Source organism: Pezoporus occidentalis, unplaced genomic scaffold (assembly GCF_034315485.1).
Source record: "Pezoporus occidentalis ecotype Australia unplaced genomic scaffold, CSIRO_AGI_Poc_V1 ctg4, whole genome shotgun sequence".
NCBI lineage: Eukaryota > Metazoa > Chordata > Aves > Psittaciformes > Psittacidae > Pezoporus > Pezoporus occidentalis.
Window position 1 is genome coordinate 20,621,536 of NW_026915724.1, and position 11,730 is coordinate 20,633,265.

The window sequence follows — 11,730 nt, forward strand, 5'->3', positions numbered from 1 at the left end:
TGAAAATTTCATTTCTAGCAAGAGACTGAATTGTAAAATGGCAATTCTTAAGTAAAGGAACTATTGTTGATCCCAGTCTGATTTTTGTATCCCACTTAACCATTTCTCTAGGTTGGGATTAAATAAAATACTTGTGGTCTCTTTCTTTATCCGTTTTTCTGAAAAAAAAAAAAAAAACACCATAGTTTTATCCTTCCTATGGCAGCAGTTACCTAAAATCTATTTGCCTGAATTGCCAGTAAGATTTATTTCCAACTGTATACTAAAACATATTCTACAGAACATTTTGGATACATACCTAATATGGATTGCTGGAAAACATTGCTATTGAGAAGTCTGTTGCCTATATGAGAATTAATTCAACCTGCTGGCAATCATTAGGCAGCACAAAATGCTCATTTGAGCAGGGAACTGGACCAATTTGCCAGTGAAATGAAAGATATATTAATATTGCTTTACAAATGTAATTACTTTGAATGTGTCACTTTCCTTTGACTTTAGGCCCCTCAGCTCCCTTGGGTTCATCAGGCAGAGGCAGCTACACAGAATGGGTGCATGTGGCAAGCCAGGAGGATACATCCGCTGCAGCCTTGATGGCCCTTTTGTGGTCCAGCTCCTCAGGAAGAGGACAGATGTATGGGAAAATAGCAGGAGAGTGAGGTGGTGGTTTATTCTGGCTGTTACACTAGATTCTCGTGTTTGAAGAAAGGAAAGCCTTTATTTCCCTGCTTCTGTCTCAGTAGGATGATGTTAATAGAGCTGCACAGGCTCTTAAGCAGTCTGAGTTACAGGAAGTCAGTGCCAGCTATAGGTGGGAGCAGCTGAGTGGTACTAACCACTGCTGGTGTAACTGCAGTTATTTGTGGTTCCTCTTTGTCCACATTTGGCAATCCAAAACTGCAAGGACAAGTAAAACAGATTTCAGTGACTTGTTGTTTTCCTTTGCCTGCCATCTTGAATAGTGCCTTTTTGGTGAACGCTAGTGATGATGCAACCTGCGATCTTGTTGGCTTCTTTTGCTCTTTGAGTAATTCCTGGGGCTCGGTAGGTGCCATGCTGGCAGCTGACTTATAAACTGGTGATGGCTACAAACTGCTGACTTTCCTTACCTCATCACATGCCACTTTCCTTCTCCCAGATTGCTAGCTGCAAGCATGGACCAGCCAGGTCCATGTTACTCACTGTTGGACAGCATCAGTTCTTGAAAAGACTGTTAAAAAGGTATCTATACTAGCTATACAGCGGTATAGCACTGGTGCAACCCTTGTTTCTGTGCTGCTGCTCCTCCAGATGCTGTACACCTTGCAAAGACAGGCACAAGGACAAGAACTGCCCTGTTTGCATTTTCAAGCACCATAGCAGTCTGCAGTATTAAGTTAGCAGGGACTGCAGACAGATTTAAACTTCCAAAACCCAAGGAGCTGCTACTATTGTCACCTTATGCAGTGTTACCACAATAAACTAGTAAACAATATCAGACTTGACTTGTTCTCATTTTAAGTTCCTCATTTGAAATGGAATGGCATCAGCTGCTTAATATCATTTGTGTCCTTAAATATTCTGCAGGGATACCTTCCGAAAGCCTTATGTTTTTTCAAAGTTATTTCTTGTAATATTGTGTGTGATGAGCCTGAAAGACAGGGAAGTAGTCAGCACTTCAGTGCTTTGCATACAGAAAGAGGCTCTGTTAAAGATAAGGGATGGATCTCCTGTTGCAGGACAAGCGTTCAAGGCTCTGTTCCGCTTCAGGCTCCTTGTGTGGTTTGGAAACATCTCTTACAGGCAGGTATTTGTATGCTGTCATAATTGCATACTGGTGCCTATATTCTTCCCCTTAAAAAAAAAAAACACCTGGTATGTGCACAGATTTGCCTGTATTTCTGTGCCTTGTTTTCACAAAGGAAGATAGTCATGCTTTGTACCCAAGGCATGTTGGAAAGAAATACATTAAGGACTGTGAGGTCATCTGATGCTATTTTAATAGGCACTCTATAAGCATTTCAAATAATAGGTTGTATTAGGCAGTGAGACCAACCTTGTTTCTTTAAAATGAGTTTTGATTGTAAAGTCAGTGAAGTAAAAACACACTGTATCCCTCACCTACGCCTTCACAAATGGCTGATTTAGTTTATGGCAACAAAATGAGAGCTGTACAGCGTGGCCTCAGCCTCCTTCCAGGTAGGTTGAGAAGGATGGCAGCCATGTGCCAGATCTTACCAGTGGCAATGAAAAAGGAGCAATCCTAGGTTATGTGATGACATTGTACCATCTTATGCAACAGTGGGTACTGGAACTCTTATTCTTTACAGCTCGCAGAGCATAAAAAACCTTGTCTCAATATATTTAGCTATTTCAGTAAATATTATGACAGTACTTTTGTTTGGCAATAAATATACCCTGTCCTTGTTGGTTATGTTTTCTTTCATGTTAGAGTTCATTTAAACCTTTCTGAAAATAATATATTAATCACTTGAACACTGAACATTCACATTTTACTTGTCATTTTTTACTTCAGCTATGAAATTTAGCATGGAAGGGGCTGCTTCCCTAAAGCCAAACAATCTTCCTATTTCTGTTTTCCAGTCCTTACCAGAACCAAATTTGTCATGGTGACAAAGGGGAAATGAAAAAAGTAATGCTCAAAATCTTAGACTGAAGCTCCTTTGTGCAGAGGAAGGTGAAGGAAACTTCATGGCCTGAGTTTTAAATAGTGATTATGATAGTTGTTTAGTTTGCATTCCTATTGATACTTTCACCAAACAAGCTTTCTGTCTCATTGCAATGTAATTAAAAAAGAATAACAATGGAGAGGAACACTTTAAAAGTAGTATTGTGGCTCCATAGTCTCTAATTAAAATGTAGATAAAAGACTAACTGGTGGATAAACACAGGCCATGCTTCTCCAGTTCCTGAGTTGTTCTCTGATCTAGTCAGTGCCTCTCTAATTCCCCCATCCAAACTCTGATGCTGTTTCACCTGATCACGCCTCTGCATTTTTTTCTGAGGAAAGTTCGATGTATTTGCTCTAGAAGAAAAAAAGTGGGTGCACACACACCCCCCCAATCTATATCTTTATTATTAAGGTTTTAATTGTCAGCTACCACTGAACACTTGTATTTTGTGTGGGTTTTGTGTAGCAAGGTCTGATTTCTGGCTGGGTTATGGCCAGAGTTTGGTTGTTGCTCTGTTTTCTTGCATCCCTTCTTTTCCCCTCTTTTGATATGCAGAGAGAAATTTGGGGGACTGAGATATGTTAAAGAGGCAAAGCATTATTTGGTGACCTATGTGTAGTAATTCTCACTTGTCACTATAAATACATTCCTGTGTTACTGCATCCATATAAATGCATTCTTGTTTAGGCAGAAAAAAAACAAGTGTTAACAAAAGCTATTCCTCCTACTGAAATCCAGTAAGCTTTATCATTATGCCATCTCTTACTTCTAATAAAAATTGCTTAATTGAAGTCGTGTTGCTACTTTTGTGTAAACCATTTTGAATGTTATGGAAATCTATGTTCTATCTATCTCAGAGTGCAGGCTTACAAATGTGTTAACAGTTACCTAATTTGACGTTTGTATGTGCACTACTACTCACTGTTAGACAGTGTCAGTTCTTGAAAAGACTGTTAAAAATGTATCTAAGCAGTACAGGGTAATAAATCCAGGCTGTAGCCTTTTGTAGTAGATCAGCTGATGTGTCAGCAGTTGGCGAGTCTGATAAATCAGTTCAGCCAAGTGAACCAGGTTAATACAAGGATTTTACATACTTTGCTAACCAGCAAAACCTGAACCAGAACTGTGTTACAGTATGATTACTTTAGCAGCTTCTCCAGAGTCCTGAGGATTTTGTAATAAACAGCAGCATGACTTAAGTGCTGTTAGGTCAGTCGCCTGTGTCCTCAGACTGGTCCAAGCAGCATCTCGTATGATCAGATGTAGGTCCAAGCAGCACCTCGTATGATCAGATGTAGCCTTCTATATAGTGATGGGTGTATTCTGAGAGTTTAGGCAGAAACTAACTTTTCCCCTGGAAATTTTATATAAATATCATAGCACTTCTATGCTAAAAAACAAAACACACAGTTCTGGACCAAAATCTGGTTTTGTCTATAACAAAAATTTATGCCCATGTATTAGCATATCTTCAGGGATATAATTTTTAAATGGGGGGGGGACAACCCCTAATGACTCCTTAATAAACATTTTGTGTGGGAGCACATCTCTTTCTGCAACAGGCAGGCGGGTGGAGACTGGCAAGTAGATGCAGCTTCTTGGCTCTTGACAAGGACTGTGGAAGAAGTGTTTGATGGTGGGACATTGGGGATGAAGGTTATAAGCAAGAGACTATATTGCAGAAAAAAGCATAAGCATGTGACAGGATGGGTAAAAGATAGCCAAGAGGCAGCCTGGCAGTGCTGAGCAGCAGTCAGGGCCAGCTGGGAGAAACTCAAGAACAGGTCAAGGCAGGAACCCCAGCACTCCCATCACCTGCTGGTATCACCAGGAAAGCCTCAGCTCCTCACCAGCCACTGTGTTTCTCTCCAGGGCTGTCATGGCTCATGCACAGGAGTTCAATTCCTCAGCTGTTTTCCAACATGTGTGTGTTAAGCTTGCCACTCTTGAATTTTAAACGAAAGGTTTTGACTCAAACTCCATAGCCACATAAATAGCTCAATAAATAGTTTTAATTAATAAGAGAAAAAAAAAGAGCTTTTTATTTTTGTAACTTGTAAACAGAGAGAGGCAGCTTTCTCTGCTTATTAATCTATATGTTACAAATCATTGCTGTTATTAAAAATTCAGCTTGACTGATGAAAATTCATGTTTCACACCTTTTTGGCAACACAGGAGCAAGCTGTTCAGCTGAATTCAGAATTACTGGGCTGCTTTGTTTTAAATCAGTCTAAGGAGTACCTAGAGGCTTTCTTAAAGTTGTTTCGTTTCAGAGCACACAGTTTCCGATGACTAAAGAAATATTTACTAAGACTATATAAAAAAGTGCTTCCCCCTTCAGAATAAAACAACCCCCTGCCACATCTTCACAAGGACCCCTTGGTCCAGCAAGTAGCCCTATGACTCACCTCTTCCCTTGCATCGCCACGAAAGGTTTTCACATGGAAAATAACAGGGTGTCTTCAGCTGCGCCAGTAACCACCATCAGCACCAGCTAATGCTGCTCAGATACATCTTGTAAATATTCCTGGAAGTCACAAGAGGAGGAGCAGAAATGCAGGGCCACCTCCCATGGGGAACTGAAAGGAAAGACCCATGCAAATGCTAGCACCAGCTGAGCTGCCCGCTTGCCACTTCACATGGTGCTTAATCCAGCCTGTGCCAGTCCAGGCAGTTTTACAATGTACTTTTGACAGCTAGCAGTTTGATAGCAAAATACGTCATGTTGATGTTGATATTGTCAATGCACTGGCTGCCACTGACAGGAGGAATGAGACTGCCACCTGAATGTCTCTGTTGCTCGAGAGAATAAGCACTTTCTGCTTCTCCAGTTTCAAGACTCTAACATGGCAAATTTTTTATTTTTTCTCTATTCTTTTAGATTAGCCTTATTTAATAAAGGCTTTTGATGGATTACGAATCCAGCAATTTCATTTAGTGATATATTCCATTTTGCCATGTACTGTAATGTAGGTAAAGTATGTATTTTGTAAGCATTTTAAAACTTGAAAACGTAAGAAAAAAAATTAATTGCAACAGACTCTTGCCTGCCTACATACTGTATTTGTTTAATGTCGATTTTTTTTCCCATAGTAGTGAAATGCCATATCTATATTTAAAATCTGAAGTATTGACAAAATCTTCTGAGCACACAAAGCTGTTTTGGCAAAATAAAAGAGTGCCTGCCGTGCTGCAGCTAGAAAAATGAAACAGCTCGTCAATTCACCAAAAATCTGCCTACAGACAAGGCGTTCTCCAGCCTTCAGGAAACCTGATGCTTTGCTCACGCAGGAAGAAATCCTCACCACGCTGAAGTCGGTGAGAAACCTCCGCTGATTTTAGCAGGGCCAACTGCTATGAGATTGACAAGGCTATTATTATGCTTTAAAATTAAACTTATGCACATGCATTCACAAATAGGAACCATAACAGCAGAAAGACTTAATGCAACAGTTATCAGGGAAGTGAAAAATTCAGAAAGAATATGCTGCAGCTTGAGATTAATGTGTTACAAAAAATTTAAACAGAAGGTCAAACCTCTTTTTTTTCTTAGTGTGTCAAAATCTCACATTTCTTCAGCTGTCACAGAACACTGTTAGAAATGGAGACAGAATTTTCTGGTTGAAGTGTGGTTTCTCAGAGACTGAACTAGTATTTATTTTAAAATTACTCCTAAATTATTAATTACCCACTTAAAAGCATAAGCAAACATTTGGCCTGTAGCATCTCTATAATCTTTCACACTAGAAAACCACAAGATTTCTATGTAATTACTTACCAAAATAAAGCACCTTTTCTTTTTTTTTGTGTGGCAGTTTTGTTTGTAAATGTTTTATTAAAAAAAACCTTTTAATGCTATTAGTCAATACATGTGTAATAATACTTAATAAAGTATCACATAGTAGTAGGTATTTTGGATTCAGGAATGCAGTGGTTTTAACTAAATCATCAGAGCTCTGTTCTGCTCCAGTCTCTTCTGAATTGTCTTTTTTTCCCCAGAATTTAAACAAACTCGTTCTTTGTCAAGGTACGTCATCCTTAAGGCCTTGCAAACTTTTTAGTGATTGAACCAAAACAAAGAGAGAGCTCATCTTTCTTGATGTGAAGACCACGCTGCTCTTGAGCTTAAAAAGATGCCTGCAGTTTTCAAGCAGTCAGTGGCAAATCAGCAAGAAAGAAATCAGAGGAGAAGGGGCACTTGGAAATCAAAACAGTAAAGTGCACAGTTACGCTGTCTGAAATTGTATTAATCTGATCCAAAGAACTTTCTGGACTGTGGATATTTAATACAATTTGGCTTGCATGAAATATACAATCACGATCAGACAGAAAGGATTTTCTTTTTCTTCCTGAAGTCATCTACAGGCTATATGGAATTCAATTTTCAAGGGTAACATACTGCAGCTCTTTGGATATTGATTGGTTTCCTAAGTCAACAAGGAGATGGAGAAGGGGGAGAAGGTGTGGAGGGTTGCAAGGTGTCCTTGTGCCTTCTGTTTTTCTTAGATGCCAGTACTCTCCAGTTCCCCGTCCTCCAGCCCTAATGCAGCATGCGACCTAGAAATCATAAACAGTTTCTCTTTATTTGTGTACTGTCTTTGAGTTTGCTGGGATTGCTTTGCTGTTTGCTCTCTGCTGGTAGCCTTGAGGGGGTCTGTCTTCTCAGGTGGTTCCTCCTCACAGTCCTGGATTTTACTGGCTGAGGTGTTGGCAACTGACTCCAAGGAGGTGCCTGCCTCCTCCAGGTGGCTGTAGCCCTTATTGTTGCTGGAAGGCTCAGACTGGGAGCTCTGGGAGTCTGTCCTGATGATAGCAGGAGGGGATGAGGGGGGCGACTCCCCCAGATCAAGAGATTTGGAGTAGCTAGAAGATGCCTTTACCAAGAGGCTAGAGTCCAGGTCCCTGCTGACAGCAGGGGACCGAGGTGGCTCTGGGGAAAGGGGACACCTGGCATCAGGCAAGCAGCTGGTACTCTGCCGCCTGAGAACCAGCTTGTGCCTCCTCATCCCACAGCCTCCCTTAATGTGACTGCTGCTGAGGTCAGTCAGGCTCAGTTCAAACTCCCCCCGTGGTATCTCCTGGGCTCCCCTCTCACCAGAGGGCCTCCGCCATCCTCCCCCTCTGCTGCTTGGTGCCAAGGGCAAGAGGGCAAAAGCACTCAGTGAAGAACTGACAATGGAGCTGGCTGTGCTGCACCGGCCCCAGCTCTCCGGTGGGCTGCAGGGTGGGCTAGTGACAGCATGGCCAGCAAGGTCAGTGCGCTCCTGGTAGATGCTGTACACAGCCTCGACGAGGCTGGGCGGCTGCAGTGGGGTGCAGAAAGAGGAACACTGTGATGAGGATGCCAGCTCTGGTGGGGAAAGCGAGACAGCCAGCCCTGGTGGCCAGGAGCTCTTGGCCAGCATGGCCGCAGCACCCAGGCCTTCACCACCAGGCTTTAGCTCCAGGCTCCGGGACTGCACGTAGTTGACAAAACCATTGAGAGGGGCTGAGGCCAGGGTGCCTCCATCCTTGGTCCGCAGGCTGTGGGCATCGATGACAGTGGAGTAAAGGTCACGCAGGTTGATGATCTTGGTCTTCTTGTCGCGGTTCTCATGCAATACTGCATTGGCACAGATGAACAGGAAGATGCCGATACCCATGATGAGGGGGCCCAGCACCTTCAGCTTGTCTGAATGCAAGTAGCTAGAGAAAAGATGGAAAAGGAAACCCACTGAGGCCTGGGGGGACAAGGAGTTGGGGGGAGACTGTGGGGACCCCCAGGTGGTAGCAGTGGTGGAGGTGTTGATTCTGGGAGATGACTCTGGATGGCCCCCTGCTTGTGCCCCTTCCTGGCTTCGGGAGCGGTTCTTGGGGGTGCCACCTTGTGGCGCCAGGTGCCGGCCTCCGCTGAAGCTGCCTTCTCTGTACACCTGGCTGGGCTTTGGCCAGTAGCCCACCACAGCCAAGGCAATGCCCACCAGCAGAACGAGGATGCCACAGAGGGCGATGAGCCCGGAGAGGGAGCACAGCTTGAGCTTGCCTTTCACCACCACCACGTCATTCTTGCGCTTCTTTTTGGCCTTGCGTTTGCGCTTCGGGACTTGGCTTTGGGGTCGTAAGGGGTCCTGTTTCCTAGCTGAGATCCTCAGGAGGCCTCCAGTGGCGATCATGGCTGGCTACCCAGAGCACTGCTCCCTATGGCCACTCCAGCTCCTGCAGTGAAAAGGAGAAGAGAAAAGGGTGAGGACCAGGGGCAGATGTGCAGTACAAAAGGTGTTTCTTCTGTTCCTCATTCAGACTCCTGCTAATTAAAACCCTCAACAAGTGGGAGAGGGGTTGACACAAATAGGCTGATCTCCCTTGCCCACACAGCTCTGGTGTGTGAGGACTGACAGCATCAAATCAGTGATGTGCCCCAATATTCTCTTGCCAAAAAGCTACTTAATTTATTTACACTCCAGGTAAATGACAGGGGAAGTAGTATCTGTCAGTGTAAACAAAAAGTTGGTCTCAGAAGGAGCTTGCAAAGCACTGGAGCTCAGAGCATGCTGAGTCCCACTCCCGAGCAAGGTCTGGGGTTACACTGCACACTGACTGCAGCTAGTGGTGTCATGCAGGATGTGAGAGGATGGGGGAAATAAAAGCACGAAGGCAGCATGTTTGATCTACAGATACCATTTGTTTCATTACATGACTAACATATTACTGGGGGGAGGGTTAATACATTACTTGCCTGTCTCAAATGAGTGGGAAAGTCACAAGGGAAACATTTGTACACTGGAAAGCGGTGCCCTGCAAAAGTTACTTCCTATCCACTTGCATTTGATCTGCAATATTACAGAAATCCATCTCCTGCCTGCGGTCCAGAGGCATCCCTGGTTTGGGAACATGTGCGAAGCTCCAGGTAACGGTTATGTAACGGTGGCGAATTCCCCGCCCCCAGAAAGAGGACATGGTGGCTGACAGGTAAGGGATGGCATGTCAAATCTTTACTAGGCAGAGTGAACCCTTTCCAGTCACCCGGGGAACTGACAATGATCGCTTGGAGGAAACTGGCAGGGGGCTAAACGTTCAGCACTCATGGCTTTTGTTCTGCCAGACCATCAGAAGTCAGCTCTCAGTTCCAATGATCCCAGCTACAAAACACAGCGTGTAGGAGCGATTCCTGCACTGTTGCAATTCTTTTTGGAAGATATCATTCATGCTACCGCGGAGCAGGACCGTCTTTCCGCTTTCCCATTCTGAGTGTCCTATTATTTTTTCTTTGAGGGAGCAAAAGATGACAGCACCGAATATAACACGATTTACAAAGTTCAATTAATTGCACTGAAAGTCGATTGAGAAAGCACCTTAAAAAAAAAAACAAACCAAAAAACTTGCTTCCCTTCCCCCGTACAGCTTCTAAATCTCATTTCTTTTCTATTCCATTCCCAGATTCGCCATGTATGCGGTAATTTCGTGTCCCATTTACTCCATTTGTATTTTCCCCCGGAAAAAGAAAGGTATTGTCAGAGGGGACATTGTTAAATTACTCTCCAAGGTACTGCACGCTCAAAACAAAGAGCAGAGAGTTGTCTTCTCTTTCCTATCACTGAACTATTTATTTATTTAAAAAAAACAAAACCCACACAACATTTTTTGTTGACGCAAAAGTGTAATTATCGGGGCACCCTTTGCTTTAATTGCCGGTTCGCTGGTCTCATTCCTTCTGCTGCTCCACTAGCCAGCAGCCCGTCTCCTCTACCACGGCGAAGGGAGATGGTGATCAGCTCTTCCCAGTCCGGCATCGCCTGGCACTTAGTTCTGGCGATGGAGAGCGCGGAGCTGGGCATGGGAAGGAGGGCACGGCCGGACAGCCGGCCATTGTCAATGTCCGCAACGCAATGAAGCAGCCCGGGGTTCGCAGCAGGGGCTTGGAGCCACCTCTCGCACGAATTGACCGCGACCTCCACTAGAAACCCCTCGCCGGCGGCTTCTTCGGCGAGCCCTCAGGCACTACCCGGACCTTGCTCGGTAAAGACCAAATGCATTTTTAACAGTATTAACAGATTCGGTTTAATCCCTTCCCATCCCTCGGCCGCCACAGACGGGGCTGGTCGGGATCCTCCGCCAGCACACCGGCTGAAACGCGCCCGGGCACGAGACCGAGGGCGCCCGCCGGGGGCTGCTGCCGCTGGGTCCCCCGGGAGCGCCAAGCCGCCCGGGCTGGCCTCGCAGCTCCCCGCTGTCGGGGCAGGGCGCCGAGTCCCGCGGGGCGGCAACCCCAGTCGCTCCCACCACACCCCCCCGGGGCGTCGGTCGGGGGTCGCGGGCGAACGGAGCCGCCGCTCAAGATGGCAGCGTCGGGGGTACGCGGTCACTTACCGAGGAGGACCGGGGAGAAGTCCGCTCGGGAAGCGGCCGAGCCGCCGCGGGGAAGAAACTTTCCGGCCCGAGCGGGCATCCCCGCGCAGCGCCCGCCCCGCCGCGGCCGCTGCCGCCTCGCCGCCCCTCACGGCCCCGGGCGGGCGGGCGGCGGGGCTGGGCCGAGCGCTAGGCGCCCCCTCGGCCCCGCCGCCGCTGGCCGTCTCAGGGAGCTCCGCGGGAGCGCTGCCCCCTCTCCATAGCGCATCCTTCCGCCGCGGGGCCGTCCCCCCGGCAGCGCGCACCCGCCAGCCCCTCTGCCTGTGTCGCCGCTGCGGGCGGTGCGCGGCTGCCGCGGCTGCGACCGGACTCGGCGCGGTTGCTAGGAGACGGGAGCCGTGACACAGGGAAATTGCGGCAGGATGGCCGCGGCCGCCTCCCCCCGCCAACGCCACCTGCGCACCTGCGCCCGCCCGCCACCGCCCCGCACCGCCTCGCGGCGGCACCGCCCTCCGAGGCACCGCCCCGCACGGTCTCACCTCGCCCCGCCATGTTGTGCGTGCTGGGACCTGCCGTGCCCGGCCGCAGCCTGCGCGCTGACCTTTTCTTCCCCCCGTCAGACAAGTGTCTGGCCGCGGGCGAGGTGCGGCCTCTCATCCGCCGTTCCTCCCCGACTCCCTCAGTCCATCCCAGGACTCGCCGTCTGCGAGCTCAGTAGTGAGATGGCGGGAAG

General features: G+C 46.7%; 1 protein-coding gene across 1 annotated transcript; it reads right to left on the reverse strand.

Annotated features, from left to right (window-relative positions):
• Positions 1-6,299: 6,299 nt before the first annotated feature.
• Positions 6,300-11,272, reverse strand: TMEM200C (transmembrane protein 200C). The gene is made up of 2 exons (XM_062632924.1): positions 11,019-11,272; positions 6,300-8,867 (listed from the first exon to the last, which is right to left on the reverse strand). The coding sequence occupies exon 2, from the start codon at positions 8,822-8,824 to the stop codon at positions 7,175-7,177; it is 1,650 nt and encodes a 549-aa protein (XP_062488908.1). The 5' UTR covers positions 8,825-8,867; positions 11,019-11,272; the 3' UTR covers positions 6,300-7,174.
• Positions 11,273-11,730: the final 458 nt, after the last annotated feature.

Coding starts and splice junctions, on each gene's coding strand:
- TMEM200C (XM_062632924.1), bottom strand. CDS start 8,824: ATGATCGCCACTGGAGGCCTCCTGAGGATCTCAGCTAGGAAACAGGAC.